The 18,622-nt window shown below is 43.0% G+C and overlaps 1 protein-coding gene across 1 annotated transcript in view; it reads left to right on the top strand.

The window, feature by feature from the left end:
• Positions 1–2,249: 2,249 nt before the first annotated feature.
• The window catches only part of RABEP1 (rabaptin, RAB GTPase binding effector protein 1), a 128,708-nt gene continuing 112,335 nt past the window's right edge, over positions 2,250–18,622 (top strand). The window contains exon 1 of the mRNA XM_056115256.1: positions 2,250–2,496. Within this exon, the coding sequence (XP_055971231.1) occupies positions 2,463–2,496 (34 nt within the window). The 5' untranslated portion in view covers positions 2,250–2,462. The remainder of the gene's footprint in view (positions 2,497–18,622) is intronic.

Here is an 18,622-nt window from a genome sequence, read left to right as displayed (position 1 = left end):
ACTCCACGAAAGTCTCACTTCCAAGTATGACCCAGGAAAGTCATCCAGAGATAAAAACTATTCTGCTTGCTCTCTCAAACACATACCGGTTTTCGGAAGCTATTATTATTATTATTATTATTATTATTATTTATTGGGGTTCGATTCCTCCGCTCCTCTTGGAGAGCCTGGCAAGCTACCAAGTGTATCCTGCCTGCACGGCAAAGCCTGGCAAGCTACTGGTGATATATTCGATATGCCAAAAACAGTAACAAGTCTCACAATGGAGACATTATTGGTACCCGCTAGAGCAAATAGATGAACAATGGGAGGATAGTGCTACAGTGGTACAGTGCTATTATTATTATTATTATTATTATTGGTTTTTGGGTCATACCTGGTGATGCTCCGGGGTTACTCCTGGCTCTGCACTCAGGAATTACTCAAGGCAGTGCTTAGGGGATTATATGGGATGCTGGGGATCGAACCCAGTCAGTCTCATGCAAGGCAGACACCCTACCCACTGTACTATTGCTCCAGCCCCTGGAAGCTATTATTACTAAAATAACTCAAGTCTGTATACAGTCCCTTTCCAATGTTAGCAGGATTAGTGGCAAAGCACAAACGGATGCAATATATCTAAATTATCTAAAACTAATGGGGGTTGAAGAGATAGTACAATGGGTGAGATGCTTTCTTCACATGTGGCTAAGCCAGCTTTGGTCTCTGGCACGTCAAAAGGTCCCTTGAGCCCACCAGCAGTGATCCCTGACTGTAGAGCTGGGAGCAACACCCCAGCAAAGCCAGGTATGGCCCCCAAACAAACAAAATATAAATAAACTAGGACTGAAGAGACAGTTCAAGTGTTAAGGTGCTTGGGTTGCATGTGACTGATCGTGGTCAGATTCCTAGCATGGCATATGGCAACCCAAGCACTGCCAGGGGTGACTCTGAGCACAGAGCTAGGAGTGGCCCCTGAACACTTCTGGGTTTGGGTCCTAGACCCAACCCCGTCCCAAATTAAAAATCACTTCAATCACTGGTTTGGTGTGTGTGTATGTGTGTGTGTGTGTGTGTGTGTGTGTGTGTGAGTGTGTGTGTGGTGATGGGGAGGACTGAGTCCTCATTCATTAGCCCTGCTTTCTGTGCTCTGACAGGCAATGCAGTACTGCTTAGCAAGCTGGGCTATATATAGCCTTTAGTGCTATCTGGGACCATGCAAAGATGAAATAGAAATCTGGACCCCTAAAAGCAAGAGCTCTAGCCCTGATAACCTTAATATACTATGTCTCTATCTTGACAAATATATTAATCTTTAATTACAAGGAAGATAAAATTCAAACTGAATTTTTGGACTTCTCAGATTCATACTTTTGCATGAAGTAATGAGGGGAGCCTCTGCTTTGACTGGACTGTTGACCCACTGTCAGTGTCTTCTTTTCCAACTTGTGTTCTGCATCAGCAGTCTGCAGAGGGAGCAGCTTAAATGCTGAAGTGCGATGGCACCTCCTCCAAACACAGCTTCTCCTTGGTTAGTTTTAGGATGCCCACACTCTAGGTTGGAGAGAACGGATGCGAGGAATAGGCCAGGGCCTATTTGGGAGCATTTGGGAGGGTATTCTGGTCACAGGTCATCCAGAATTAAGTCCGAACTGAGGGGTATATATAGGTGGGCACATCCTGCGCCCTAGTGGACTCTGGAGCTGGGAAGAGTGTGGCCTGAGTTCCTAAAGTATGGGGCTTAGGGTCAGCAGCTCGTTTACCTAGGTATAAGGACAGTAGAGCTTTCAAATCACTTTCATATCACCGTTTCCTCCTCAAGACTGCAGAAACTGTGTCTGCCTCTAAGCCCAGTATCCACACAGTCACTTTCAAGTCACATTGGAAACAGTTTCTTACCCTTTTCTCGCAAAAGAGATTCTTAGCTATTTTGCAGACGAACGTCCATAGGGCCAGTGAGTTAAATGACTCGCCCAAGGTCGCACGGGCTGGACTGTCCCTAGATTCACCCTCGGGCCTCCTCCTGCGGGCTTTCTCTTCTATTTCTCCGCCCGCGAGCTGGGCTGGAACGCCCCGAGCTATTCTGCGGAAGGCCAGGGCTTTCCCGCCGCCGCGGCCCCCCACCCCCGACCCAGCCCCTCCGCAGCGCTCCCCCAGCCCCGCGCGGCTCCTCCCACCGATCCCGCCCGCAGCGCTCGGGCCGGGCGAGGCCCCGCCCCTGCCCTCGGGGCGACGTCACGTGCCGCCCATCCCCCCGCGCTTGCGCACTGCTTATTTCCCGCTGTCAGGATGAGGAGGCGGAGGTCGGCGCTCGGGTCCGTCTCTGCCCGCGGCTGTGGCGGCGCCGACGGCTCCAGCCTGAGCGGTTCTTCCCTGGGTGGCGGCGGCGGCGGCTCGGTCGGCGTCTCTTCCGCCAGCTGAGTCCGCTGGAGCCCGGTCGCCGCTTCTCCGCCCGTCCTCGCCCCCGAGCGGGCCGCCTGGTCATGGCGCAGCCGGGCCCGGCTCCTCAGCCTGACGGTGAGGCGCCCACCATGGCAGGCGCGGCGGGCGCGGCCTCGGGCGGCGGGAAGGGCGCGCGCGGCTCCCGGGAGGACCCGCCGGGCGGAGGCCGGCGCGCGGGCGGCCGCCGCGGGGAGGGGGCGCTGGGGGCAGGGCCGAGCCGGGAGCTCGGAGGGCGAAGCGCGCTGGCGGCGGCCCCGCACGTGGCTTCCGCCCGGGAGGGGAGGGCGAGAACCGGGAGCGTGTGCCGTCCGCGGTGGAGAAGACGATTTTGGTTTAGGCGTTGGTGCGTGCGCCCCGTCTCCGCCCCGGTCCGTGTCCCGGAGCTCTGCGCCCGGTTTTGTGGGCAGCGCCAATTGGGTCATGACTGGTCCCCACGAATAGCTGGACTTAGCGGCCTCCCAGGTGGGGAGAGCGGCTTAGTGGCCAGTGCGGGGCCTGGGCGTCCGGGGGAACGAGGCACGGGATCCCTCGCCTGCGGCTCTCGGCAGATGGCTCGACCCCTTTGGACGACAAAATGCTGTGAGCGTTGCCACTCGTGAAGAGGACGCGATTCGTGCGTTCTATTCCTTGTATCAGCCTGAAGAGAGAAATACATATAATGTCCCTGGCTGCGGGGGTATTTGGGTGTGATGGAAAGGCTGAGGTCAAGGAAGCGCTTGTCTTCCATAACATTTTTATTTCTGGTAGTAAAATGAGTCCTGGCCTAAATAATCCAGGCGTTTGCCAGACTTCTGCGTGACCCTCTGGGAGGGGTCTGAATTCTGCTTGAGAGATTGAACTGCATTCTTCCAGATTTGCTACCTGGGGTTGTGTTTGGAATGATTAGACTTGGTCTTTGTCAAGGCCCTACTGCATCTGATTGAGAAAGTTTTTTTTTTAAGTGTATTTCTATAAACAGCGTGTCTGCTTAATATCTTTAAGTGTGAGTAGAATATTGGGATATGTATATAGCACTGGGCACATAGTAGCCACCTAAAAACTTGTCTTTCTCCAAGAGTCTCTTAAAATAGCCATTCATGAAAACCTTGCTCTTACCTTTGAGGAACCTGAAACAATGCTAATGGACTTACCGGCTAGTTACTTTCTTGGAAGTACATTCCAAAGTCTGCTGGCCTCTAGTTTTAGGTTTTGTTGCGTTACTTAGGCTGTGTTAGTAAAGGCTTCTGGAGTTGTTTAAGAATATGTTTGCTATACATGTTCCCCAAAGGAAAAGGGAGGCATTTCTGGTGTGCTTATCAGAGAGAGAAAACACATTTTCATGCTACATTTTAATTTTTACCTGCATTTGGTGTCAGGGAAGACAGCTTTGGTTTCCACAAACCCCTCTTTGTTACTAGAACAGAGACAGAATACATGGTGCTCTAGTGGCCTCTGGTTCTCCTCTGGAATGGTAGATATTCTTAATTGGCTGCCACCTTCTCTTGAGTTGCATGGAAACAAATGTCTAGGGCAGCACAGGTGACATGACAGCATGGAATCAAAATTCCCTGCTTCTTTTAAGATTTGAAGTTTTTTTTTTTTTTGGTAAATAGGCAGAAGTGACTAAGCACTTGAAAGAGGCTAGGAAAAACTAGCTTCAGGAAATCTTGTAGTCTTGCTATTCTTAGTACAGGTTTATTTCCCTTTTTTTTTTTCAAATCCTGTGATTCTACTGAGATTTAATTTACATAGATTGCAGTCTTTATTTTTAAATAATAGAGTAATCGAGAAACTGCACCCAGTCTTTACAAATGGAGAAAGAATTTGGTATATTTGAGTGCTTGTGTCCATGTGTTAGAAGTTCATCTTGGGGATAATAGTTTTTCTCTTTGGATGAGATTGTATAGTTACTTAACACTTTTGTTTTACGTATCCTTCAATCTCTAACTTAAAGCTGTTGCAAGGACCAGGTATATAGCTCAATATAGAGAACTTGTCTTGGATTGTGTGATGGTTCAGTGATGCTTAGCACTGCAAAACAAAACTATTGCTGAGTTCTGCTGATTTATTTTTTGTTTTCGGGCCACATCTGATAGTGCTGCTTTGTGTGTGTGTTTGTGTGTGTGTGTCTCGGTCTGTGTGTCTGTGTCTGTGTCTGTGTGGTAGGAAAGATGTTTTCTAACTTATGATCAAAACTGGGCCTTTCTGCTCTCCAGCTCTCTGGGCCATCTCCCAATCCTTAGCTGTTTCGTTTTTTACTTAATCTTGCTTTAAGTGCATTTTAGAAGAAGTTATCTATGTTCATACTTTTACTTTTTAAAAATGTTTTTTCATGGCAATTTGGTAGATTAAGAATTGATTTATGTACAAATTGAAAAGCAAAATTTCTTTTTAATTTTTTTGTATCTAATTGTGTGTGTGTTTGGTCAGGGGGAAGGGGTTCGGATCACACCCAGTGATGCTCTGGGGCTACTTCTTGCTGCTCAGAATCTTGGAGTGGGAGAGGAACAGGCAGAGCTGGGAATTGAACTGGGGTTGGCTGCATGCAAGACAAAATTTTAGGGGTCCATGTATATACCAAGTCCTAAGTTCTTTGTTGTTCCTTTTTTTGTTAGTGGTGGTACTGAGGATCATGTGGTGCTGAGGATTGAACTCAGGGCACTGACATACAAAAATTGCACTTCAGATCTTTTTGAGCCATATCCCCAATTTCAGGCCTGAATTCTGTCTCTAGCACCTCATGACCTCAGTCTCTTCAGCACTGTCAGATGGAACCCTAGTGCTGCTGGGTCTGAGTGGCATTACCCATGGACTACCCATCTAACTATCGAGTTGTTGGATTACCCGTCTGACTATCGAATTGTTCATCCTGGTTGGCCCGTTGGGTATCCTGAATATTACTTGGCAATATCTCTGCCTCCAGTTTAATTTTCATAGCCAAATAAATTCTAGTTATTTGATCTTGAGAATTCAAAGATTACATAGACCAGAGATGTAGCCGTTGTGTTGGACCACTTGCCTTACATGTGTGAGGCTTGGATTTGATCTCTGGCACTGAAAAAAAAATTTTTTTTTTTCAAAGACTGTATACAACAAACATTTAAAAAAAGTAAAATATTTAAAAATGCAGGATAAACTGTATCTTAGATCCTTTTGCTCTAATTTTACTTTTTCTTTTTAAAACTGTCATCCTAAATCCTTTTATTGGAGATGGGAAGTTTGGGTTCCATCCACACATGACTCCCTTACCACTGTGGGGAATAGTCTCAGCTCCAAGCTAGGAACAACTTCCTAACATGGATCTGGGAAGAGATCGAAAGCCAAAACAACAGAAATCTAAAATCTCATCTATAAGATATATGTATTTTGTTTGTTTTGAGGCTACGCCCAGCTGTGCCCAGGGCTTACTCCTGGCTCTGCTCAGGGATCATTTCATTTCATTTCATTTCATCATCCTGTTATTCGTCGATTGCCTCGAGCAGGCTCCAGTAACATCTCTTTCATCCTACCCCTGAGATTATATTCAAGGCTCTTTAGGAGAATGACACCCATCGTTGTTACTGGTATTTGGCATATTTGGTATGCCACGGGGAGTTTGCCAGACTCTGCCCTCTCAGGGATCACTCCTTAAAAAAAAAAATTTGAATCACTGTGAGATAGTTAAAAACCTTTCATGTTTGAGTTTCAGTCATACAGTGATCGAACATCCATCCCTCCACCAGTGCACATTTTCCACCACCAATAGATGAGTATCCTTCCCCCTGCCTCTATAGCAGACATTTTCCCTCATACTCTCTACTTTTGGGCATTATGGTTTGCAGTACAGATACTGAGAGGCTATCATGTTTGCTCTTTTATCTACTTTCAGCACACATCTCCCGTCCTGAATGATCTCTTCAACCATCATTGACTCAGTGATCCCTTCTTTATTCCAGCTGCCTTTCCCCCCAGTTCATGAGGCAGGCTTCCAACCATGGAGCAATATTCCTGGCTCAGAGGTGACTCCTGGTAGGATCAGGAGACCATATGTGGTACCCAGGATCAAACCAAGTTGGCCATGTGCAAGGTCTTACCCGCTGTACTCTCTCTTTCTGATCCCTATTAAGTTTCTACTTTTTTTTGGTGTACTCATACATACTACCATTAATCTCTGAAGTGGAGATGGTTTAAATTCGTAGAGTGTGCAGTTTTTTTTCCACTTCGGAAATGTTAGTTTTAATTATATGGCAATCATAGAGGCAGGCTGGGATGGGGTGGCTGGAGGGAGGGTTGGGACTTGGGTGATGAGAAATGTACACTGGTTGAAGGGACCGGTGTTGGAACATTATATGACCAAAACCCAATCATGAACAACTTTGTAACTGTGCATTTCACTGTGATTCAATAAAAAAAAATATATATGGCAATGTAGTGTGCTTTAGGGCTGGAGCGATAGCACAGCGGGTAAGGCGTTTGCCTTGTCCGCAGCCGACCTGAGTTCAATTCCTCCGCCCCTCTCAGAGATCCCGGCAAGCTACTGAGAGTATCTTGCCCACATGGCAAAGCCTGGCAAGCTACCATGCCAAACACAGTAACAACAATGTTACTGGGCCCGCTAGAGCAAATCGATGAACAATGGGAGGACAGTGACAGGGACAGTGACAGTGACAGTATGCTTTAAGTACTACTTACATCTTCTGAGGAAGTCCTCTTCTCATTAAGAAGAGCACTATTAAAATATTAGCATTCCTATTTTATTGATGAAGAAACAGGCATAGTAAAGCTAAAAGTATCTCAGGTTACACAGTTAGGTCGTAGGGGAGCCATGGTTCAAGTCTAGGCCATTTAATGCCAGAGGCTTTTAGTCTATTTATTAGATCCTGGAGTACATTCCATCTCAGTGTAATAAATCCACCTCATTCTTTGTTAAAGAGTATTTCATTATATACGTGCACTATACAGGATTTATTTTCCTATTTCTCTGTTTATGGACAAGTAGATTGTTTTCAGTTTTTAATTCTGTTTTATAAGCATTGCTTATACTTACAGATACTTTCTTAGACTGAAGAATTAAAAAGTATGAGCTTGGAGTACTTTAAATTTTAATGGTTATTGCTTGATTGATTTCAAGGTTATCAATATATAGCTGTCAACATTATATTAAAGGGTGGACTTGACAGTCTTAAAAATCCTGCATAAGTTATTTCCTGCATAAGTTAAACCCTGCATCAGCTATTTAAATCTTGTGTTTTTCATATTAAAATAGTGTTCTATGCTTGCACTAGCAGTGCTTAGTCTATGCCAACTCCTGTGTTAATGTTCTAGGGAATAACAATGATGAACAAAACTCAGTTCCTGTTCCTAGTTAGTATATCTGTTAGATATTAACTAGATTATCTCACAGACAAGTGTGTAGTATCTATTCAACAAATATCAATGCCTACTACTTTTAAATGACAAGTCTGGATATTTGGAATCTATTAGTGAGGAGTTAATGTATAATAACAAATATAGTACATTTATTAGATTACATAAATAATCCTGTCCTAGTATGGGAGAAAGAGGAACAGATAGTAAACAATAAATTATGTGGATTTTTAGAGAAGAAAAATAAAAAATATATTAGGGTGAAAGGGGATGGACTTTTTAAAAGAAATTAGATGATGAGTAACAACTTTTTGGAGAAGATGTCATTTGACCAGAATTTCAGGAGATAAAAGGATTAGCAGATATAGGCAGACAACCCAGGGAAGGAGCATACCTTTGAATCCAGTCCAGAACTGAGATCCAGACTTTGTTGGAGAAGGTGCACCTCTCAAGGACAGAGTTCCTTGAGGTATCACCTTGACATTGCCGAAAGTGATTTTTGACCTATTGGGAGAATATGTCTGCATTTAACATTGATTTTTGTATGACATAGAGATCTCACTTTATTTTTCTTCCAAATAGAGGAGAGCCAGTTGTTTTAACTCCATTTAATTTAGTGATCTTTGTATTTGGTTGATTATAATAAGTAATCCTCCAGTCACAAAACTCACAGAGATACTTGATTTGAGAAACACATTTCTGTGCTTACCACATAGTCTTAACCCCTATTTTTTGGGCAAGGGGAAGGAGGGAGGGGTGGCAAACTTTGATGTCCCAATGCACATTAGCCTGAATTTGTGTAATATTTGTAAATTAATATATTTTACCCTTTTACTTGGGGATAGAACTGTCTTTGAATCTATTTTATTTGGGGGTAAAGGGGGTGTGTTCAAGTTTTACCTGATGGTGCTCAGGGGCTTTTCCTGACTCTGCAGGAATGACTCTTGTGGATACTCAGGAGACTGTATACAGCACTAGGCTTTGAATTGGGGTCAGTGAGGTGCAAGGCAAGTGCCTTACCACTTGCTTTGTACTAATTCTTTTGCTCCTATCTTTTGAAAATTTTCCCCCATAAATTAACTGAAAAGTAATTCCATTAAGGGCTAGAAAGATAGTTTCCTTGCATGCAAAATTTGATCCTCAGACTGCCATATGGTTCTCCTAAGCTCTACCAGGAGTAATTCCTGAGTGCCCAGTCAGGAGTAATCCCTGAGCATTGCTGTGTATGAATCCCAAACAAAACAACAACAAAGTTCCCTTTGAGATTTTCTAGTTAATGACTTATGGTAGAACCTATTTTTCTCTGTCTTTTAGCCTCTAGAGCAGAATTTTATATTCATTCCCAATTTTTATTTAGGCACCATGATATACAGTACTGTTAAGAATAGAATTTCAGACATGATGTTCTAACACCACACCCACTGCTAGAGTTTTAGCGTCCAATGTCTCAAGGTTCCCTCCCACGCCGCCCATTCTGTCAGCAGACTGACTCTCAGGGTCTGTTATCATTGTCCAATTGTTACTCTAGAGAAGGGCTGTTTAAGCTTTCTGTTTATCAACTTTTTTAACGAGGCAAGATATTTTTTACTGAATGAAACTTAGATGAAGTGATGGGATAGAGAGGAATACATATTCAAGAGTGGAAAAAAGCAAGCAAAGATACATAGAAACAAGTGAGATACATGTTCAAGGGAGAACATGGGCTCGAAGACCAATCCTGTCATACCTTTTCATCCATCTAAGAAAGTGTAATCTTGAGTGTAGTATTGGTATACAGATCAAACATTTGCTGGTATAAAATCGTTTATTTAAAAACATTCTTAAAAAGTTAGCAAGCCCACATGGGGTTGTAGCCCACAATTTAAGATGTTAGTTAGCTCTAGGAAGCAGTAGGAATATACGGACATATTAAAAAGAATTCTAAAGACTAGAATTGTCTGCCCTCATTTTATAGATTAGGAATCTAAGGATTAAAGAGGTGGAAGTGACTTGAATTTTAGCAAAGCCAGAACTAGAATTCTGGAATAGAATGAAGTTGTTACCTCTCATCTGGCACTGCTTCTATTTATGTAGAATACGTTTTCTCTAGATGCCTGTTTTATTTTTAATTTGCTTGAATCAGAATTGATAAAACTTGATTATAGTCAAAACACAGATTTTGTTGTAGTTGTTATTTGTATTGCTGGGGATTGAACCCAGAGCCTCACAAATGCAAGGCCAACCAGACAGCTCTATAGATGAGCTACATCCTCGGCCAGAAGAATTTCTTTATAGTAATACTTCCTTCTATCTACCCCTTCATTCGATGCGGAGGTTATCTCCAAGGTGTGCTTGGAGGATCATATGGCGCTGGGATTGAACCTGAGACTCTTAATCTGGCTCTCAATTCCCATGAACCTGTGAGAATGATCCCTGAGCACAGAATGAAGTGTAAACTCTGAGTATTGCTGGGTGTGACCCAAAAATGTGGAGAAAAAAAGAATGACTCCTTGAGGAGTCTGGCTTAGGATAGTGTCCCTAAGGGCTAGAGAGATAGCTCCATGAACCTAGTTCATGCTTTTCATATGGGAGGCCCAGGGTTGAGCCCAGCACTGCATGATATCCTGAGTTTGGCTAAGAGTAACCCCACATGGTCCCCCTGAGCCTGCCAGGAGCGAACTCTGAACACAGAGCCAGGATCATGTCCTGAGCACAGCCAGGGATGTCCCAGAATTCAAATAAATAGAAAGTCTTACAGAAAATCTAAAGGAGTTGAATATTTTACCTACTAGTAAATGTTTCTGCCTACTAGTAAATATCTGACAAGTGAGGTGAAGGTAGAAGTCATCATTCAAATCAATAATCTAAAATAAGTTTTCATAAAAAGTAAATAGGCAGGATGTATAGACGAAAATTTAAAGTTATAATGTATATATTCAAGTGGGGCTGTCACTTGAAAGGGGCTTTGGTGCCGGAGTGATATACAATGGGTAGGGTGCTTGCCCTGCATGCGGCTGACCTGGGTTCAAACAGAAAAAATAGGGAGGTGTAGTAGGATTGTAGTAAAGGGTATCTCTTTGGACGGTGTGTGTGTATGTGTATGTGTGTGTGTGAGAGAGAGGTAGAGAGAGAGAGGGAGGAAGCGAGCGAGCGAGAGAGATTTGGATTAAATTTGGAACTTCACATGCAAAGCATTTGCTCCGACACTTTGCACTATCCCCTAGCCCTAGTCTGTGCTTGTTTTAAGAATAGAGATACAGGTCCAGATAGATGGTATGGGACTAAATGCATTGCTTTAAGTGTGGCTGAGTCCACTTCAGTCCTTGGCATTGCAAATCCCTGAGCAGTGCAAGGTGTGATCCCAAAACAACAACAACAAGTACAGGAATATAAATAATTTTTTTTTTTTTGCTTTTTGGGTCACACCTGGTGATGCACAGGGGTTCCTCCTGGCTCATGCACTCAGGAATCACTCCTGGCGGTGCTCAGGGGACCATATGGGATGTTGGGAATCGAACCCGGGTCGGCCGTGTGCAAGGCAAACACCCTACCCGCTGTGCTATCGCTCCAGCCCCATATAAATAATTTTTACTTATATAATTACAAGTTGATAAAACCCACTAAACTTTCTGTGAGAAGTATAAGTAGTAATTCCACAAAGTGATATCGAATAAGCAAGGCAAGGATTCAAATGCAGCTTTATAACAGGAAACAATGGCTTGTTGGGAAGAATAAGACCATAAGACCATATTCCAGAAAAAAAAAGGACTAAAACTACAAAGAAGATTGTGCCAAGGCTGGGATGAAATGAGCCCGATTACAGTTTTAAGAGAATGTTGACTTACAAGAAATGGTAAACATTTTTAACTGGGGGGTGATAAAAAGGGAAAGATTTGGGTGATCCGTCCCCTCCTTTTCTTCGTGGTGATGACTGAGCCTATGCCTCATACATGCAAGGCAAGTGTGCTACCACAGATCCACTTTCTCAGTCCCAGGAAACACTGATATTATTAAATATTTTAGTGTTTTTTTCTTTAGTATTATTTTGTTTTACATATATACACACGGATCATCCTTCTGTTGGGCATTCTTTGTTTTCCATAGTTTTCAGTTGCTTTCCTTTATAATTTACTGAGATTATTTTAGGTCTTTCTGATCAGTTTAATAAAAGTGATTTTGTTAACAGATTTCCAGATGTTAGGTATATTTTGTATAGTTTGGGATAAACTCAGCTTGGTCATGATGGATTTTTTTAATGCTTACCTAAATTTGATTTGTTAATGTTAAATTCTTTTTTTTTTTTTTTTTCAGTTTAAGTGACACTAGCCTGGAATTTTAGTTTTTGATGTTACCTTGGGTTTTGGTATCTTGTTATGCTAGTATGGCAAAATGGAAAATATTTATCTTTTCCCATGCTGAAGTTGTATAAATAGTACAGGAAATATATATTCCTGAGGGATTTGATAGAATTTATGTTCTCTTTCAGGTTTTATTTGGAGACTTTTGTATATATTTCATAATTTGCTTCGCCACTTTCATTGTTAGACACTGGCCTGTTTCTGATATTTTGGGATTTTAAACTGAAGCTTATCAATGATTGGAGATCAATATTCTTGAAATTATATCTATTTATATATTCATGATCTCACTACTTTAGGACAAATTGTTGGCATTAGAATTGCTTGGTTAAAGAGTATACAAAAACTTTGGGGCCAAGGACATAACTCAGAGGCCCAGAGGGTCCTCCAAGCTCCACCAAGAGTAAGTCCTGAGCATAACTGTGTATATACATATATATGTGTATATATATATATAAATATAAATACATTTTGTTTGTTTTAGTCAGGTATGGTATTGTGTCAGACTCAGAGTCAGCTGCTCCTGAAGGGTTTTTTACTTACAGTTTCCTAGAGAGGGAAATCACATGCTATGCAAGAGGGAAGAATTTAGGAGGAATGCATAACTTAAGTTTGAGCTTTTATTGTGGTTTCCAGGGGAATAAATAGGGGATGATTGTGCATAACAGGCAAATTTGAGCAATTGTAGGATGAATAATTTGGATGATGGTCTCTGGTCTCTAGAGGGGATCTCTTGTTATCTGTTGTTGATATCTGGTTCTTGGGTGATTTAGGGTTGAAAAGGATATTGGTTTACTATGTAAGTTAGATGAAAGGGATTATGGTGTCAACTTGGAGTTGGTTGGCTTGTATATGATAGGCTTATTCATGATGAATTGTTTATAATAATCTGAGAAGTAGCTAACCCAGGAAGAGTAATCCAATCTTTCTTGTTATAGCTTTCCATGATACCAAAGTATCTTAAAATACAGGGGAAAACATTAATATTTCATCATTAAAATTTTTCAGTTTTGGTCCACACCCCCTCCCACCCCCCATGTTGCCCAGGGACTCTGTGGTTAGGGGTCCATATGTAGGTACCAGATATTTGAATCAAGCTGGGTGGAATGTAAGGCAAGCACCTTAATCCCTATACTTTCCCCCAACCCAGTATATCATCATTTAAGATTACAGTAGTTTTGTTCTTCTGCCAGCTAAGAAATGAGGATGGTAACAGTGATATACTTAATTAGAAAAAGAATCTACCAGAAAGCAGGCTAAACTTGGTGAGCAAAAAAAGGAACTTGTTTAGATTGCATTTCTTTGATTTCTGATGGTATTTTGAGTTCTTTTGCAAATGATGTACCTTTTGTTCTTTTAATTGATCATTAATTGATGTTCATTTTTCAGTTGATCATTGAGAGCTTCTCCTACAAGGATATATTATACCAAGTCTAGATTTTTTTCAGGTTTTTTTTTTTTTTTTTTTTTTTTTTGCTTTTTGGGTCACACCTGGCGATGCTCAGGGGTTACCCCTGCCTGGCTCATGCACTCAGGAATTACTCCTGGTGGTGCTCAGGGGACCATATGGGATGCTGGGAATCGAACCTGGGTCGGCCATGTTGGCTGCACGCAAGGCAAACGCCCTACCCGCTGTGTTATCGCTCCAGCCCTGATTTTTTTCAGTTTTAATTTTGGATTTTCTAAAAATTTTATTCCCATGAGTGAGTTAAGGAAATTTGTTAGTAGGGGAAAGTTATGATGTGCCTCGGCTCTAGAGTACGAACCTTTTTTTCCCCTTTTTTTCTTTCTTTTTTTTTTTTGCTTTTGGGTCACACCCAGTGATGCTCAGGGGTTACCCCTCAGCTCTAGAGTATGAACCTTTTTTTTTGTTGTGTGTTTGTTTTTTGGGTCACACTCAGCAATGCTCAGGAATTACTCCTGGTGGTGCTTGGGGGATCATATGGGATGCCGGGGATTGAACCCGGGTATGCTGTGTGCAAGGCAAACACCCTACCTGCTGTATTATCACTCCAGTCCTAGAGCACAAATCTTATGTGTGTGAGACCCTGTATTCAGTCCCTGGTACAGGTCCCACCTCTTTGCCCTCTGCTCATTTATAAAACCGAGAGGGTAGGAATTTTACCTATTTATGACTCGTGCTCATATGATGCATAAATCTATTAGTCTCCTACTTAAAGTAAAGTAAAGGCCCTCCGTTGATCATCGATTTGCTCGAGCGGGCCCAGTAACATCTCCATTGGAGATTTTGTTGTTACTGTGTCTGGCATATCGAATACCTCACGGGTGGCTTGCCAGGCTCTGCCGTGCGGGCAAGATACTCTCGGCAGCTTGCTGGGCTCTCCGAGAGGGGCGGAGGAATCGAACTCGGGTCGGCCATGTTGGCTGCGTGCAAGGCAAACGCCCTACCGCTGTGGAGTCTCCTACTTAGTGCCAATAATTGCTGGGAAATCTGCATTGTTAGTGGATCCAGTGTTGTTGTTGTTGTTGTTTTCCTTTTTGGGTCACACTCGGCGATGCGCAGGGGTTACTCCTGGCTCTGCACTTAGGAATTACTCCTGGCAGTGCTTAGGAAACCATATGGGTTGCTGGGAATCGAACCTGGGTCAGCCGTGTGCAAAACAAATGCCCTACATGTTGTGCTATCGCTTCAACCCATGGATCCAGTGTTTTAATCTGTCTCTGACATTGTATTAACAGCAGACATACTACTTAATCTCTCAGGAGACTATTTCCACATATTCAAATTAGGCCAATAATGCCTACTTTATGGTTTGTTTTGCAAATTTAATGAGCCACTGCATTAAATAACTTGCCTAATATTCCAAGAGCTAAATATGTATCATAAAATTCTTTTGCAGTTCTAAAATGATCATACTACATGCCCAGTGGTGCTGGGGTGGGAGTGGGGAGGGTTTGCCAAAGCTATACCTGTTGGTGCTAGGGGCCATATGGTGTTGGGGATTGAAATCAGGACTGCAGACTTGCAAGGCATGTCTTTTACCACTATCTCACATTTAGCCCCTGTTTTAGTTCACATTTTTATGGATTGAGAGAAAGAACCAGTTTGAGACTGTGAGAACTAGGATTAAGACCCAAATTTAATTCCAGACACTGCTCTCATAGGCTGTGGTTTCCCAAATAGGTGGTACTTGTTAGTACTTTCTGTTACCACTTTGTTCTTTCTAGCTTTTGTTTTGTTTTTGTTTTTGGGGTCATCCCAGTGGTGCTCAGGGATCACTCCTGGCAGTGCTTAGGGGAACCCTATTGGATACTAGGAATCGAAGCCGGGTCAGCTGCATGCAAGACTAGGGCCCTCCCTGCTGTGTTTTCACTTCAGCCCCTGTATTCCAGCTTTAATTGAGACACAACTCTGCCCCTGAACATTAACATCAGTATTGTTAGTTTTAGAATTGTTACTTTCGGCTGGAGCAATAGTACAGCGGGGAAGGCATTTGGGTTGCACGTGGCCAACCCGGGTTCGATTCCTCTGTCCCTCTTGGAGAGCCTGGGAAGCTACCAAGAGTATCCCACACGGCAGAGCCTGGCAAGGTCCCCGTGGCCAAAAAAAAGTAACAATAATGGTCTTATTCCCCTGACGCTGAAGGAGCCTCCAATACGGCCCCGTTGGGAAGGACGAGTAAGGAGAGGCTGATAAAATCTCAGGACTGGGATGAATGGAGACACTACTGGCACCCGCTCAAGGAGAGGCTGCTAAAATCTCAGGGCTGGGACAAATGGAGACGTTACTGGCACCGCTCAAGCAAACCAATGAACAACGGGATGACAGTGATACAGTGCTATCACTTAATCACTTACCACTTAACTTCCCGTTAGTCGTCAATTTGCTCGAGCGGGTGCCAGTAACGTCTCCATCTGTCCCTGTCGCGTGCTAGTGTAGCCCAATGGCATCTGTTCGCTCCGGGAGCATGAAGGGCCTCACACCGATCATTCATGATCTTGACGAAGAAGTCTGACCATCTGGAAGGTGGGCGGCCACGCGGTCTTTTGACATCCCGTGGAATCCAGTCGGTAACAGCTCTAGTCCAGCGGTCGTCTTTAAATCTCATTTAACTTGATTTTATAATTTAGTGAAATATGACTCTAGATGTATTATTTCGCATTAGGCTTCACTTTGTCCATGCTGTAAATGATAAGAAAACATTCCGAATATTCCAAACCATTGATCATTTTATATTAAAGACATAACAAGAAATTGTTAACTTAAAATAATTTTTGTGGGGGGAGAGGAGACATACCCAGCAATTTTCAGGGCTTATTCTTTTTCTTTTTTTATTTAGTGTGAAATTTTATTGATTCATGTCTCACACTGATAGCCAGATAGACAAGCACTTCTTACTGCAGCTTAGTTTTTGTTGTTTTTGTACTCAAAGTCCTTCTGTATATTACTTTTGTTTTTGTAATTGGGTTCAGTTTCTGAATCCATTTTGCCACTCTGTCTCTTTTTTTAAATTATTTTATTTATTTTATTAGTGAGGTACTATTACATATTTACAAGCGTTTGTGTTTGCATTTCAGTCATACAATGATCAATTATCCATCCCTCCACCAGTGCCCATTCTCCATCACCAATGATCTCAGTATCCCTCCCACCCCCCCATCAGGGCTTATTCTTGACTATGCTCAGGAATCACCCCTGGCAGGACTTGGGGGACCATATGTGGTAGTAGGATCAAACCCAGATTTTCCAGATGTGAGACAAGTGCCTTACATGTTGTACTGTCTCTCTGACTCTTTCTCTTGCTCCAAGAAATAGTTAACTTTTTGTTTTGTTTTGTTTTAGGGCCACAGCTGGCAGAGCTCAGGATTTACTTCTGGCTCTGAGCTTAGGGGGTCACTCTTGGCAAGACTGAGGGACTTTTATGAAGTGCTGGGGATTGAACCCAGGTCTGTCATGTGCAAGGCAAGTGCCCTACTTGCTGTACTATTGCTTCATCCCTGTAATAGTTAACTTTGTAGTAAATAATTCTCTTTTGCAAATTTTATTTGTGAATATAATGCCCCCAAATCTGATGCTGTGGAAGAATATTTTCAGACAATGTAGGTTTAAAGCAAGAATGAAATGACATAAAATTTTATTTTAAGAGCTGTAGTAATGGCTCAAAGGACTCGTGCTCATGTTTTGCATGTGGGAGACCCGAGTTTGATCCTGACTCTGCATGGCCTGCGTAACACTGGCGATGCTCAGGGGACCATATGGATCGCCAGGGGACTAGAAGGGTTGCTGGAGATGGAACCTGGGTCAGCCGTGTGCAAGGCAAGAGCACTCATTGTACTATCTCTCTGACCCTCAGAACTTTTTAAACAGGTTAAAAAAATAAAGTATTAATATGCAGATCCCACTGCCTTCTGTGTGTCATTATTGCCACTGTATACATAGTCTTATTTCATCGGTAAACATCTTGTTTGACCTCTTCCCATCTTCCCTCCTAGGTTTTCTAGGTTTTTAAATAGCAAATCTCAGATATTACTTTATTTTAATCGCTCTCCCTCCCCTCCCCCTGTGGAAGGAGAGCACACCTGGTGGTACTCAGGGCCTATTCCTGGCTTTGTGCTTAGGAATCACTCAGGGGCCCGTATGTGGTGCCAGGGATTGAACTTGGATTGGTCAGGTGTAAGGCAAGTGCCCTACCCTCTGTGCTGTTTCTCTAGCACACATTACCTGTTGTTTTGTTTTGTTTTTGGGTCACACCCAGCGATGCACAGGGGTTACTCCTGGCTGTGCACTCAGGAATTACTCCTGGAAGTGCTCAGGGGACCATATGGGATGCTGGGATTCGAACCCTGGTTGGCCGCGTGCAAGGCAAACGTCCCTATCTGCTGTGCTATTGCTCCAGCCCCACACATTACCTGGTTTTATTTGGAATCATTTAAGTGCAGATGTAAATGAAATAAAAGCTATTATAACACCTAGAACTAGTTGACAATAATTCTTTGTGGCAGTGCTCAGGTACTATTCCTGACTCTGCACTGAGGAATCACTTCTGGTGGTGCTTGAGGGACCTTATGGGGGTACCAGGGATGAAACCTGGGTTAGACACAGGTAAGACAAACACCCTGCCTACTGTACTACCTCTACACCTCCAGAATAATTCTTTTCTAAGAAATTTCCCTAATGATAACATCTTTAAAAATTGGGTTTGGCTGAAGTAAAGCACATGTCTTGCCTTCACGAGGCCATGGCATTGCAAATAAATACGAATTTCTTTTAGATCAGGGAACTAACTTAAAGGATTGCATGCACTGTTGATTTCCCAGCATTGTATGGTCCCCTCCTTTCATTCATCCCTGTTCTCCAACAGGGATGAATGGAGGTTTTACTGGCGCCCGCTTGAGCAAATCTATTAGTAACGGGATATCAAGTGATCAAGTATGGTCCCATGAGCACTGCCAGGAGTGTCCCTGGAATACCCAGCCAAGAATACCTGAAGACCTCTAGATGTGGCCTCCCTGCCTCCCCCGCCCCCCAGTACTGAGTTTATTCAGATCATGATCGTAATCATGATTCAAAATAAGGT

The sequence above is a fragment of the Sorex fumeus genome, unplaced genomic scaffold (assembly GCF_029834395.1).
Source record: "Sorex fumeus unplaced genomic scaffold, SorFum_2.1 ptg000028l, whole genome shotgun sequence".
NCBI classification, from domain to species: domain Eukaryota; kingdom Metazoa; phylum Chordata; class Mammalia; order Eulipotyphla; family Soricidae; genus Sorex; species Sorex fumeus.
Note: the sequence above shows the minus strand (reverse complement) of the source record. Positions and strands in the feature narration are given on the sequence as shown.